The sequence below is a fragment of the Accipiter gentilis genome, chromosome 12 (assembly GCF_929443795.1).
Source record: "Accipiter gentilis chromosome 12, bAccGen1.1, whole genome shotgun sequence".
Classification (NCBI taxonomy): Eukaryota; Metazoa; Chordata; class Aves; order Accipitriformes; family Accipitridae; genus Astur; species Astur gentilis.
In genome coordinates, this window is record NC_064891.1 from 8,161,623 (window position 1) to 8,177,221 (window position 15,599).

The 15,599-nt window shown below is 39.8% G+C and overlaps 1 protein-coding gene across 1 annotated transcript in view; it reads right to left on the reverse strand.

Moving 5' to 3' along the window:
* The window catches only part of FAM47E (family with sequence similarity 47 member E), a 15,797-nt gene continuing 198 nt past the window's right edge, over window positions 1-15,599 (reverse strand). Inside the window, 6 exon segments of the mRNA XM_049815565.1 lie at window positions 1-868; window positions 1,482-1,559; window positions 2,766-2,915; window positions 4,638-4,844; window positions 5,462-5,612; window positions 6,315-6,461. Coding sequence (XP_049671522.1) covers window positions 719-868; window positions 1,482-1,559; window positions 2,766-2,915; window positions 4,638-4,844; window positions 5,462-5,612; window positions 6,315-6,461 — 883 coding nt within the window. The 3' untranslated portion in view covers window positions 1-718.

A 15,599-nucleotide genomic window follows, 5' to 3' on the forward strand; every position in this document is an offset into this window, starting at 1 on the left:
GGTTTATTTAGCAGCAGAAACTACAGAACATATAAAAGCTGAACAAAACAAATCCTTGAGCTCAAAGACATTGTTTTACAGTAGGGAATTCAGCAAAGGAAGCAGCTTATGACCATAATCAACCAGGCAAAGCTGCAGTTTAACTCACAAATAGGCCAAAGGGCTATGGGACAGCCCAGTTCCTGTGCTTTAAAGGCTTCAGCTGTCTTTTTTAGGTATTTTTGGTGTAGCAATAGATAACAGGCTATGATTTTTAGTGGCCTCACTATATTAAGTCTACTTTTGTTAACACAAGGTTTGTCCATGGTGGGATCTGTCTGCAGAATAGTGTCGCTTTGTACACTCTCAGGTGGAAGGTTTCATTTTTTTTAGTAGGTATGTAGACTGCACCCAGTTACACCTTAAGGAATTCAGAGATCATTTTTTCATATTCTGTAAAGCAGTAAGCACAATGTGGATGCTTAAAAAACAAGAAGTTTTTTGTGGACCAGGGTCTTTGACTAAGCCAGCACGTTACAGCACAAGACATGATCAGTGCCTTCTAGCCAAGCCCAAGCACCACTAAGCTAGCCAAGTGGTTTGTGCCTGGAATGTGGTAGTCCACATTCCATTGTCAAACTACCTGGCCATTTCAGAAGTAACTCAAAACTACCTTTAAGTTTATTCTAATGGAAGAATATTCTTTTAGGAGCCGCTCAGCTACTAGCTTCTATTAATCTTAAGATAATTTAGAAATCTGTGTTAATTCACGGTCACGAAAATAACTTCTCTTATTTTGTCATATCTCTTCAGTCACTTTCTTGCAAGCTTTGGATGTCTCCTCTGGAGCTCTACTATCATTTCCACCAGCCAGCATTTCCAGAAGGAACTGAAACAAAACATTTGATGATTTGATGATAAAATGATTAACACCCTCAAATGACTCTTAGAGAGCAATTGAAAAAAAGATGAAAATATGTAAAGAGAAAGGGTCAAAATTCCAGCGCATATATTGCTTAGTTGCAGCTGTTGCTTATGATATGAGATCAAACTCAGTGAAGTCCCTTCTTAGGCATTCAGAGGTTGAAATCTGTTTTGCACCCACAGTTAACATTAGTACTGGCTTCTGCGCATGCTGATGGCACGTAAGGATGTCAGCCACACAAGCTGCAAAGCTATGAGAGTCCCAAGCGTACAAAGTACCTGTTCACTTGCTCCCAGGATGCCACTTTGTACTGGTCCTTCACGTGAAGCCTGAAGAGGGGGATCCCAGCACCACTTTCAAGACCCCCTGCTCAACAGAGCCCCAGCTGCCTTCTGAAGCCCCATTTGCAATTACACCAGTTCCTGCCCTCCAAAACCTCCAACACAGAAGAGAGAAGAAGCGGAGGTCCCTAATCTAGGCGGTTTTACAACCAGGACCTTGGGACAACACAGCAATAGCCACAAGCACATCAACATGAGGACACAGACAATACCCTCAGCAGATTCCCATGACTCACCCAAGGCTTTCTGTAGCCCTTTCTTTCCAGGAAATCCTTAAAGGCCTGTGTGCTGTGGATTTGTGTGACTTCCATCTCCTGAATTTATTTGCACGGTAGATGAAAATAAAACATTCAGATTTCATTTTTATGTACAGGTTCCACATGCCTAAAGGAATCACGCAGCGTACATCTGTCCAGCTCTCACAAAAACTTATCGACCAATAAGTATTTTAACTGCTAACAGCTCTAACTAGTTCAGATTTCATTTTTTCGTTTCAAAGAAATGAGGTTGCTTCGTGAATGTGAAGTTGAATTTAGCAAATTATAGCCTATGAACCTGTAATGTGATGCCCTGTGCTACACAAAGCCATTTCCACCAGCATCCTTGGTAAGGAAGGGTTATTCTTCATTATCCAAGTAAGCACACCTACCCTTGATAGTCTGCAGTCTATTCCCTGGAGGGGCTGGAAAAAATTAGGTGGATTATCATTTGTCTGTAAGCTTTGCCTTTATTTTTAGGCAGCATTAACAAAACCATAACCCTTGCCGTTGTGTTCTTCTGAGCTCAGCTGTTCCCAGGCATCCTCTCTGCAAAACTTCCTCCTTTGTTTTACAGACAGTGTTTCTTCATAAAACAGGAGTGACACTTGGCATCCAGCTCACCAGCCCTTTACATGTGGCATGATTTCAGTCACGTGCAACTCCTCAGTTCTACTTTTGGAAGGACTGCCCTCTAGAGCATGAACGATGTCTTCCCTTTTTACTGTGTAGTAATTGTGAAGATGGAGTAGATCTTTTTTTTAGAAAGAGGAAACTAAACCTACATCTAAGTAAACCCAGCAATTAAAGAACATGCCTGCTCTTCAAACTCCTCCTAATAACACTTCATACCACAGCTGAATCCAGCACCTTTGTCAAGATAGGTATTACAGTCAAATAAAATCAAGATAGAAACACCCTAAAACATTCTGAGGTATCAATTGCATATGAATGCATTTCGGCCACATATGATACTATGAGCATTTAAGAGACTAGATTTACAACAGCTACTTCACCTAAATCTTGCTTATTTGCCTTGTAGAGCTATTGTCCACATATAGGTACCATGAAGCCTCAATCTAATCTAAGTGAATGAGCTTGTTTGAACCATGGATATCTCAGCTTGGATAACATGGTCTGTTCCACACCTGTTTGTGGCTGTCAGGCAGAATACAGTACCCAGAGACATTCCCATCAGAAAATAATCTCTCATAGCTATGTCACAAAAGAACATTATAACTTTTTTTTTTACATTCACCATACCTTTTCAGACCAGTTCTTTGCATTCCCAAGGATGTTGATTGTTGCCTCTGGAGCTTTTAATGGTTCATTCGCTTTTTGCTTTCTCCATGTTTTGGGATCAAGATACCACACTCCATATCTGATCTTCTCCCATTTTGTTTGGGAAAGGACCTGCAAAAAACCACTGTTGCAGTGTTCTTTCATCATGTTCGCATTTGTCCCTCATACCATAGGCAGTACAGAGACTGTCACAGAACCTGAATAACACCTCTGAAGAGTCTACCAGGGATGATCTTGTACCCTACAACTATACAGTACAAAGGTGGTGACTGATGAGAACACGTGACTAGAATTTTTTCCCTTTTCCCCCCACAAAGGCAAACAGTATTAAAAGCTGCTTCTGGAAATCACTACCCTCAAGTCATCTGACCTTTTTTTTTTTTAAAAAAAACCTGGTTTTTGTGAGAACCTGGGAAGGAAGTCTGTGAGGTTCATACTTTGTGAGTCAGAGGCTCAACGAATGATTTTTTATTTCAAAATAAAATTTCTGGAAATTCTGGAAAAAACCTAGCTACAGGGTTGGAGAAACACAAACTTTCAGTTAAGCCAGAACTGGCCCAACTTCCACCTCTTACCTAAAATCCTCTAGCAAACATTTTCCCTAAAGCCCTTGTTAAGAAATACTAGTTGTTTAGCTTAAGTAAATTTTAAATAGAATTAATCACTCACAGTTAATCGCTTAGCATTAGGACTCAGGGGTCATAGCATAATATTGTGTGATTTGGTATATTATTCGTTTAGCAATACTTAGCATGAGTAACTACGTTTGCTGAAGCCTTAGGCCACAAGCTGTTAACTTTCACCTAGATTTTTCTGAACTTTTACCTACTTAAGCAAAAGACCTCCTTCAGAGCCAGCACAAACCAGAAGATAAGGAGGCCACAACTGTCAGCAGAAGCTGCAACTCAAGAGGATAATGGCCTGCGTGGATATGGTGAAGGAATCCAATAAGGTGTTAGATCGCAGCCCAGAATCACCATTGGACCAAACGAACGCATGTGGGGTGGGTGCATAGATTGTAAAGTTATAATTGCCCAGGGATTTCTTTGTTCAGCGTCCCTCTCCAGAGGCACCCAGCTCGAGCTGTTTGTTTATTCCTGGCTGTACCATTTGAATAAATTATTTTTTCATAAGATTTCATGCCTGAGACTCTGCTATGGGAAATGTAGGGTTCGAACTGTGAAGACACTTCTTTAACAGCCTCCTCCCGTTTTTACCTCAACCATATATGGCCTTTGAGTATGTATTCAATGATTAAAATAAAATACAGCAGGAAAAGCAGGTAATGGGAAAGGTAGGGACTGGATGGTCATTGCCCTGTGCTTCAGCTTCTAGTTGTTGACACCTACACCAGTCCCTCTGCTCTCCTACATCAGGGCCACAGATACACTCAGCACTGAAGACTCCCTGAAGCTCCAACAGTAACATCTAACAAACCACATCTTGAGATGGGTCAGACATGATGTCCTTCACTTAATCCAAAGCTCACACAGTATTCAACCATGTTTTTCTGTTGATTTCATTGGTTTTGGATATAAGCAAAACCACCAAGAATCCTTTAGTCTGACCAGCAAAGACTGTATGGTTGAGCCCTAAATAATACTCTTGCATGTTGTTCTCCTATTTCACTGCACTGCTGCATGTGAAAAAGTAACCATTATGGAACATTTCCTTTTTCAACTGCACTCTGGATCCTTAAGATACAATTATAGAGAAATATCAAATGCTCCCTGGAAAAAAAACAGGCTCCTCGATCATGGCCAGCAGGCACCCTCCCCCACAAACCATCCAAAACAATTAGAATTTTGCAAATGTAAATGTGGGCTCTTTTACCTTAACCTGGCAGGACAGGCTCCTTAGGTGATGAGAACTCCTGATAGCTAACTGGGGAGGTGAAATCTTCTGGCTCTTTGACTGCACTGCTTCTGCAGTGTTGAATTTCACAGCATGAAAAGGTGAAGGGACAGTGGCCTCCCTTTCACAGCTGGCGTTGAGCAAGCTCACCAGGGTATCTTCATCGATACTGCAGTTCCCTCCTCCCTGGAACGATAACCCCAGTACAGTGTCAGAATGGGGAAGAAAGCAACATCTCATTACTAGTATTTTCTTGCATGCATTTCTCTCCCTGCTCCCCTCACTCCAGTCTATAGTACATTAAACTCAGCATCACAGTTTCAGCTGGTCTACAAGTATGCTCACATTAGCATCATTACAGTGATGAGGCAAACACAAAGTCAGCTTGGAACCAACACATAAATCGGTGTATTAATTTCAGATAAAAGGGGACTGCTCCAAGGTGAGGCAGTTAAATAGTAATTTGGACATGGATGGCTTCCCTGGGAAAAAAAAAAACCAAAACAAAAAAAACCCAAAAAACCCAAAACCAAACAACAAAACTTTCTGAAGCAAACTTACTTAGCTGTATTTTTGTATAATGATACTTATACCTTGCTTTACATTTTAGTGGGGTGAGCCCTATTAGTCACAACAGGACATCAGAGCTGAGTGTCAAATAAGAAATCTTGGTTTTGACTTTGGCTCTTTGATTCACAAATCCAGAGCCACATTTTTACTTCTTAAGTCCAAAGACATTTAGCCTAAATGATTAGGTTTCTAGAATCAAAGAGACCAGACGGTGGCAGTTTTTGTTTACTTACCAAAGACATAACCCAGTCACAAAAATGCTCGGCTACTCGCTTTACATGTTCATCAGGGGGAATGAAGTCAGTTGGCATGGCTTCCTTTTCTCTTGCTGCTACCTTCTTGGAAAGCTGTGTACACTGGTTTTTGCCTCTAGACTCTGTGCCGCTGCAGATATTAATGCAGTACAATCTGAGACACCCTTTGATTAGCTGCAGTGATAGCTGTCACCACACAGTCAGTATTAGACAACAGCTTAAAGCTGGATCCTGTGTTTGCACATATGCCTTTGGATCACCGGTGGTGCAGTTTACCACCGGACACAGCATGATTTTTGCAAGGAGTAGCTTGAGCAATTTTAACCAGTTGCTAAGACCACCTTCACAAACAGAAGAAAGGGCTGTACCTGCTATATCAAACAGTGCGGTCCCAAGGTTTGGATGCAAGGCTTGAAATAACCTGCCACCTTCAAAATAGAAAAATCCTAAAAAACTGAAGCTCAGAGCTGTATGTGCCCATCACTCTGTTTTTCTGCCATTATTAAAAGTGCTGAGGGAAGAATAAAGTGACACCACTTATTTTGCCTTAGCTATTTCAGCCTGTAAAACTAACCACCAGTGAGGCTGCCTCCTTATGTTTCTGTATCAGTCAGAACTAATCCTGACTGGTGTCTGAACAGGTGATGGGATATCAATCAATTTATCAGTATCATTGAGGAAGGCAAGGGAACTTACCTCTTAATGAAAACTACTCCCCTGACAGATTGATGTAAGTTTTAATTAAGTGCTTAAATTCCATTTTCCACTCATGAAAGAGAAGGGGGCATTTGGAGACTTTTTTTTTGTTGTGTTCATGTTGTCCAATACTCACTGTACTCGTGTCTCGGCAGCTGTTACTTTGCTTTGTGTGCCCTCCGTATGATCCAGCACCTCCTGAAGGGGTTGGTTCTCCTGTTCATAGTCATTGTAGCCAGACTTGCTCTTCAAAAGCATTTCAGGATCTGGGACACCCAGCAACCTTTCTCAAGAGCTGCAAGCCAAGCAAAAAGACAGCCTGTGTTCAAAAATAACCTCATTGGAAGAAGTCTGCTTGGGGGCTGTGGGAAGGACTGCCCAACATGCATGTCTCCTTGGGTCTACTAGCAGTTAAGGCAGTTCATAGTCCACAGGCCTCAATTTATAGACCTTCTTCAAAAATCTGTAAAGCATTAATTGCAACTAAGGCTGCTTGCTAGATCTGTGAATCATGCTGAAATTCTAGTCTCTGCAATCTTCTATGGCAATATGCTGTACCGTACACAAAGTTTTCCTTCAGCTGCTTTTAAGTTTCCTTTCTTTCAGTACAATCCCTTGTTTCATCATTCCATCGCCCCAGCAATAGCAACGTGGGATCAGGGAGAGCTCTGCTGTTGCCTGGTCTCACAGAACAGAGACCCAGCTCCCTTTTCTGAATTTTAAGGCTTCTCCCAATGAACCCATCCATCATCTTACTGCATCCGAGCCTTAGGTGAGTATATCCCCTTAGACAAGGCTAAACAATACTAAGGGGCTTCACCCCATCTTCTGTAGCATGAAGCCTGTCCCTTCCAAAAGTCTCCAAGCTCTCCCGTTCCTTTTGAGAGATACTACAAGCAAAAAGCTTAATTTTGCCACTGTATCTGGTCACTGTCCTCCATCTGCAACATCCAAACAAGCATGTTCCAGAAGTTCCCATCCACACAAGAGACAAGGACCTGTTAGCTTTTGCTTGCATGAAGCAAAGAAAGTTGAAGAACTGGAAACTGGGAAAAGAGGATGATTCTGTAAACAGGCTGAAAAATAAAGGTAATGAGATATACTCTGCTATCTTGGGCATATTCCTAACTTATCAGTTGTGATTACATTTACTTCCTGCTCTATAATGGTTTTTTTTGTATCAATGCCTGGTGATAGCTTAGCAGGTAATGCATTTTCTGTAATCTGTTGATGGCAGGCACTAGATTCCTCAATTAGCCCATTTGTAATATTGTTCCACAATTAACTAGCTGACAATTTGGACCTACCATCTAAATCTAAGTTACCTTTAATATTATAATTAGCAGATGCCTTGTGTAAATAACAAAACTTGCTTAATTGGTGCGTAAAGGTCATGGGAAGAGTGCAACGGCTATAACTTACTAGCTAAGGAGGGAAAAGAACAACAGCTATAATCTACCAGATAAGGGGATTAATTCTGCCAAGACCGTACTTCTCCACATTAAAAGACATTTTACATCATAAGACACTCATCCTTGAGAAGATCAACCGAATCTACCTAGTAACAAACCTGCACAAGTGAAGAAAGAAGAAGCGAGACAAGGCGGAGACTTGCAAGAAAGAGGTGGATGAACCATATATAAGGAGTGTAACTATAACATGAAGTTGCAAGCTTGTGGCGGAGCACCGCCTCCCCAGCTGCCCAGCGCTGTTTTGCTCTCTTATTGCTTGCTAATAAATTTGATCTTTTTTTTATTCACTACAAATTGGCTCCTCCAATTTGTCACGAGCGTCACCCTACTTTGTTGAATAAGAAGACACAGTTACTATGTCTCCATCTGCAAATTATTTGTGAGTCTAACATAATCCAGAAATAAATATTTGTGTTGGGCTTTGAGACTTACTTTTTTTTTCTAAAAGGAGAAGAGCACTGACCCTCTTCTCAATTACAGAAATGCAAGAATTAAGTCCAGGAAGACAAATTTTGTGCAACAACTGAAGGCCAAGAAATCACATAGAATTTAAGTGAGATGTTAGCCATCAAATATACTATAGGAATTTAAATAAAACCTCCCAGACATTCTGAATACTCTACAGCTCTTGATGGGATAGAAACAGACAGGGGCTGTAGTCAGCAAGGTAAGCTGCATTTTTCTTCTTTTCCATTATTGCAGTCCAGTACAGAAGTGCTTTTGCCAAATCCATCTAAGGGCTTTCAGACTCTGCTCCTTCCAAGAGGAACCATTCAGCTTAAAAGCTCATTTAACACAAAAGCACCAGAACAACCACTCATTACATAAATAACTACTGACCTAGGTAACCTAGTAAGATAGAGAGAAATCTACGTCTGGGCAAAACAGGAACCCATAACTGTTCATCTCCAAATTCCCAACCTATAATCACATGAAAATTTACTCCATCCATGAACACTGCAACCACAAATACTGCTTAAATCATTAAAGAAATTAGAAAAAAGTAATTTGAAGAGAAACATATTAATGACTTATTAGTGACCTAGGTAACATCTTTCCTTCTTTTCTTTAGTTTTTAAGAAAATTTAATTTTCTGATTTACTATAAGAAGAAAAAACCACTGTTTGAAATTGAAGCATTTTGGGATTTATGGTTTTTTTTAGGACATAGTTAACCCATGCATCAACTAAGGACAAAAGGGAAAACTTTAAAAAGTTATCATAGCAAAATTTTTTACAAGAAGCTTTTTACATATTTTTTCCATACTTAAAAACAGTTTAAAAAAAGGAAAGGATGCCCAAGTTTATTTTCTGTGATGCCAACAACAGCTACACTCATGTTTTAGAACTTTATATAAAAAAAGGAGAAATATTTTTAAAAAACAGTTCTTTACCTTGTATTAAATATAAACCACAAAACACTTGAGCTCATAATCCTCAGGAAAAAAAATTGAAGCTTATCCAGTTCAAAAACTAACTCAAAATAAAAAAAATATTTTTTCATTCTATAATACAACCAAAGGCTTATTTCTGCAGAATTCCCTAATACATTAATTAATCCTACTCACAGCAAATGTGTGACAGCTTCCATAACTTCCTTCAAAAAAACCCCAAAGGATAAAACTTGCAATTTTTTTCCTTATTAGAAAAAATAAGTCTCACTAAGAAAATAACCCCACCAACAAATAAAAGGAAGTAGGTCTTTCCCATGTGAATTTAAGCATTCCTGGCTTGATTAGCTCATGGAAATTAGACCAATGAGTGTGCAGGAGGGAACAGGCTTAGGATATAAATGCTCACACGGGGCACTTTGATGAATAAGTGCTTTATTTTTGTTTAAAGAAATCAAGAAAAGTGTAGGAGACTTCTTAGTTTTCTTTTAATATAAATAGATTTCTTAAATTTATGCTTTATGTTGTCTGAAAGTTAAATTAAGTATATGGAAAGGGTTTTTAATATTTTATGTTATTAGAAAAAACTGAAAAGCAATGAAATATTAAATGTTATAGCAATTTAACTTTTATATTTACTTATAAAAATTCTTAAAAAGCAATATTGAGGTTTTTAATTGAAAATACTGTGGAAGAAAATCCTTTAAAACTTTCTAGTATATATTGATTGGTTTAGTATTTCTTAATATGAAAAGTATTTGAAGTATAAATAGGAAGTCTTCAGGTAAGCTGCTTTCAGATGTGGTAAGTCTACTTATTGGTTTTCAACTCAAAAATCACAGGTGTGTTTTTTTTAGTTTCTCTAGTCCTATGCAGGAGCTATCACCTTTGTAGAAACAAAAGGTGTCACATTGTTTCTACAGAAATACTATAAAAAAATTCATTGTTTATTCTGTTAATATTTTAAGATAATGTGAGTAAAGATGGCTTTTTGCATAGTTGCTTCTAACAACACAATTACTTCTCAATTTCATGTTAAGTGTTATTTTTTAAGTCGGTGACCTATTCCAGTGTTAGAGCAGTTTAGTCTTAAGTTTACCTGGTTTTTGACTGTTAGTTTAAAGAATAGCTGTGTAGTTCTACTTTATTTATATAAAACCTTGTTCTATGATGAGATATGAGTTAAAGGTGCTGAGATAAGGGTTTCCTGATGCAAGTGCAGGAACAAGCAATTTATTTTGTCTGACTTCAGGACTATGCTGAAATCTTCAACACGGGAAAGATACCTAAAAGCAGAAGCTAAGTGTTGTGGCAAGATGCTAATGCAAAACCTAATGAATAAATGGTAATATAGTTATATGGAATATTCAAGTACACTTTTGAATAGTAGAATGCTTGCTTTTGTGCTAGTGAGTTAACAGCCTATATACTGGTTCTGCTCTTATCTTTGCAGTCATCTCAGGCTCAAACTGAGGTTAAGACCGCTTTCTTGATAGCTGTGTAAGCATTTAAGGGATCCTGTACTGTTCATGCTCTAATAGGCATAATTGAGGTACAGCATAGCCTACTGTCCTGGCTTAGACTGTCACTTTCAAAATTGTTTCTATTGAAGTGTTTGGGAAGAAGAGCAGGTGGCAGAAAACAGACTATTTTTTCCCTTATTCTCTAGAGGATTAAGCTTCTTAATCCTCAGATCCTGGATTTTTCCAGACAGGGACCTCTGCATGTGGTAGCAGTACGCATTCATGAAAAGGAAGATATTCATGGAGGGCTTTCTGGCAACTTGATAGTTAAACTCCTCTTGACTGCTACCAGTGGTAGCATGCAGCCCTTCAGGCTTAGGCTATGCTCTAGGGAGTGTCTGTACTTGACATAAGTGAAAATTTGTTAATTCCCCTGTAAATGAGTGCTGTAAAGAAAGGATTAAATGTCTGTTATGTATATTTTTTGCAGTAGGACTTCGTGAGTGGGTGACCAGAAGAGATGTTAGACTACCATTGCAGGTGTACAGAGTCCCTGCCAGCAGCAAGTCAGCATGTATTTCCCCATCAGCTCTGCACAACTTTCTGACCAAATGCTGAGGCTATACTTTATTTTCAGTGCTAGGACTTTACTGGTACCCGCAACATCAGTGGTGCCTAACAGCTGGAGCATGTCTTGGCAGGCATTGTGCATGGATGTGCTTCTGCACAGAAACCCAGCTATTTTAAGGGCTTTGGAAAAGCCAGAACTAACCTGAAGCAGTAGCTTCAGGTGGCCACTGCCAACCTGTTAGAAAATATGTACTTAGATGGTTACAGCTGGCTGTGATACTCTTACTGTCATGATGAAAAGCCTTTTAGTGAGGAAAGTCTTGACTCACTTGAAAGGAGAAGTAATAATTGTAATTTTGGACCCTTAATAATGCCATGTTTAATCCTTAATTTTATTTTGATACTCCATATCTGGCTGTATATAAGACTAATCATTGGATAGAAGTTACTTAGTAATGGTTTATAAGCATACTATATAAAGTAATTATTAAAATCTTCATTTTATGGTGTAAATAAGCAGTTACCTAAAGGAAATATAATAAGTTATACAATTGAAGAGCTAAGCTTTCTACTGACTTGTTTTAAAGGTAAACTAAGAAAAAATGCTGAACATGAAATGTTTTTGTCCTTGTTGAGGTTTCACATTTAATGCTGACCATTTCCATATACTCATCATTTGATATGTATTATGAAATCATCTTGCTGAAAACAGGAGGGGGAGAGAGTATCACTGCTAAGGAGTTGCACACAGTGTCCTTCTGCACTACTCAAGCCAGAATCTGTCTTCCCTTACTCTGTATCATAAGGGCCTGAGGAAAATAACTTACAGCTGTTAATTACATGGTGAACTGCTTGGGGAGGGAGTGAGACTGCAAGTGTGACCTATTGGTATTCAACTGCTCTCTTCATTAGAGCAAGGGTGGCTGAATGTCATTGCCCATGTGTTATGGGTCTGGCAGATTAAGAGGAAAAGGCAAGGTCAGGGGGGATAAGCAGTATGTGGTACCACAGATGAATTTTTAGCTCTTTCTCCTATTGCTTTGTGTTTGGTTAAATTAATCAGGGTGTGTAGCTCTCATCAGTTGTCCTGAGCCCTAACAGGGGTTGAGCACTCTTCATATAGAAGAATACTCAACCTTGCTCTAGTCAAACTGGGACTGACTTGACTTGCATCTGGTTCATCAGAGCTGGCCCCAGGTGTAAGCCCCTTGCCCAAATCCTCCCATCTTTTCCCAGGGAATATGCTGCATGTAGAGAAGCATCCTGATCTCTTGTGCACTGCTGCTTACTTCTGCCAAACCCTTCCCCTGTAACTACCAGAAGGGTCTAGTGTCAGCTTCTGCTGTGCATGTCTAGCCTTCAGATGGGGAAAGCGAGGATGTTACATCCACAAGGAAAAGATTAGATATACCTTGCCTATAGTTTCAGGCTGTCTGTACAACCAGGTTTGTCGATGCCCTCATTTACCACACTGGGGTGAATGAGATCTAACCCCTCCTGATGGGAAGGAAGATTAGCATGCAAGTTTCATAGTGCTTTTATGAAACAAGCTAAATCCCTGTGTTGTGGAGTCTTTGCAGCACTGATCTGTTAGCAGCCTCTGTCCAGGTTTTTCATGTTAAGGGGGTTCATGTAAGAGAAGAGTTGCTTTCTCCCCTCAAAAGCTTAGCACCTCTGTTGCTTGCCCTGTGGCAGAGATATGATCAGTACAACTGATCAGTGCCTTGGAACAGCTGTGTACATAAGTAGCTTATTGGAGCTTGATGCAAAGTATTTTATATCAATAACATAATTTCTATTAAGTCTGTTAAGTTTTACCAAGATTGAGAGTAACTTAGCACTGCTGAGGAGTAGGAATAGTAATACTAGTGTTAGGCATCATTTTATTTGTATACCTGGCACACGTGACCCATTCTGTTTTATTTAGCCCACTGTCAGTGAAGTGGATTAAGTGTATCCCTAGAAAAGCCTTTAAAAGCCAGCTTTGTTAGAGAGCTAGTAACACTTTCTGCTTTCACAGCACTGTCATATCAGTTTTATTAGGCCATTCCTTCAAGCGAAGAGATAGTGACTCTTCCCAATGGCTGGGTGAATCTCTTCCCCCCACAGCCTGCTGCCCAGGTATGGCTCACCTCAACACACACAAAGCACTCTGATCTGCAAAGGTACTACTCTTCCTATGGATGAGTGTGACCCTGTCTTGGGGTTTTAAACCAGAGGTGAGTTGTTAGCAGCAACTATGGACCATGCACTTTCATGCTTAGTCCTCAAACATACTTTGATTCTTAATCTTCAGTATATTTCAACACCAAATGAAAGCAAGTACTCAAACCTACAGAAGAGCTGACTGAACAGTTTTGTTTCTTTTTGCTCCTCTTTCTTTGGCAATGTAAACTGGTCCCTTCCTAAGCAGTATGGAAAGTGAAACTGGTATGGGGTTTTTTTGACTGTTTGTTTTGACAAGTGAGTGGCTTCATTGAAAAGGGACTCCATGAGGTCAGGTGTCTACTAGGATCTCTCTTCAGACTGTGTAGTCCCTACTTTGTTTGGTAGTACATTACCCCAGACGAGTAAGTATGGAGTAGGGAAAAAAGCTTGGACTATAAATATATGCTGGGAAAGATCTGCATAGTTTTTTCCCTGACTCGGAAGTATTCAAGAATACTACCGAAAAGTTTTTATTCTGACCACCATAAATAAAATATTTGTTCTTGTTTTCTGCTCCATGCTTGTGATTTTCACTGTAATTCGAGGTAAGATAATTTAATGTATTTGTAGCACTGATCAAGCGTGATTTGTATTTTCTTATGATGCTTCATAGAACTGTAAAGTTTGGTTGAAGACATGTGAATGAAGAATTAACACTTCACTGTTAGGTCTAAAGCTGTGGTTTCATGTAACTATTCCTAGGGCAAGAAATAAGGTTAACGAGATGCTTACCTCTTCACCCCCATTTATTGGCAATTAGTTCACCCCACCTTTTCCCCCATATATAACTTGATTGCTTGGCCAGCCTGTGGCCATAAATAGAAGTAATTGTTTTTGTAGGAAGACACAGGAATGCAGAGATGATGGCAGGGTGAGGTATTTTTTCAGAAACTACTTTGTCTGACAAAGGACCTGTAAGTTTAAAGTCTAACTTAGGTTTAAAAGAAGCACTGTATTTGTTACATTATTTCCTGCATGCATCTAGGTGTCTGGTGAAAAGGCAGAGCACCTGCCTCATCAGTCATAAATATGGAGCAAGGTCTATGTTGGAACTACCCATGTGTTTTTGGAAAAAGATAAGGTCTCTGGGGTATCTTTTTTCTAGGGAACTTGTATTCCCAGGGAGCAGAGTGCCTCTGCATCTAGAAAGGTTCCAACTTTTGTCCAGCTTTTATAAAAAGTTTTTATAAAAAATTGGCCTGTTTCTCAACAGTGCTGCCTGTGAACATATTGTGATGCAAGTATAGATGTTACCTTTGCAACTGCATATATTACATGAGAAGTGTTGAACATGGTATTTGGTTTAGGAAAAAAACCAAACAACAGAAAACAACTCAAAGGCTGGGCTTTGAAAGCTACTGGGATTTAGCTGGGTTAGAACTGATAAAACATTAACAGGACTTCATGTTTTGTCCTTAAATGGTTATTCTAGTCAGGGAACTTGTTACAGAGTTGGAGCCCCAAGGCTCCATATCCAATCATTGATATGCTGAATATGACCAGCCAATACCTAGTGTAGGACTTATTTTCTTTGGTTTGATCATTTTAGTGCAACAGTGAAGCAAACAGCATAGAGAAGATGCTTTTGAACACCAATTCTAGGCAGGTAAAAGCCCTGCTGAAGGCTTTCTTCATAAACAGATACTGACTTTTTTTGTAAGTTCTTTTCTTACTAGTCTTAGCCTCACTTGAAGAGTTCACTTCATCTTCATGTCCCGAAGATCTATTTTGGGCTGCAGCAACCCTGGCCACTCCAGCTGGAAATTGTAGTGTGAGGGCAAAACAGACATACACATTGCCCTGGGGCATAGCACAGGGTGCAGTGAATAGACCAGGCTTCATGGTCCTCATGCATGCTGCTCATGGGTGTGGGAGTCAAAACACTGCGTTGTTTTAAAGTGCTGGAGAGGGGAACTGGTGCTGATGGTGTTCTTTACTTTGCATGCTTAGGTCTTGGTAGCTTGTCTGTAATGTGTATTTGTGGCACCTGTCATGAGCAACATAACTGTTAAGGACCAGATCCTGTTCCTCAGCAGTGTTGCTGCACTGCTGGCAGCACTTAAGTGTTTAAAAGATTACTTTTTCGTACTGAATTTGGATGTGTGATCCAGCTAGGACGAGCACAGGGTCACTGAGCTGGAGTGACATGATGTAAACGAGGGGGAGAAATCAATTGGAAAACTGCAGAGGAGGCGGCTATGTTCACCAAATTTAACTCCTGTAGTGTTTACCTTTGACGGGGTTGCCCAGAGCCTTTGCCGGGAAGGAGAAAGATGCCAGCAAGGAGCTGCTTCTCTGGCCGCTCTTTCCCCTTGGGA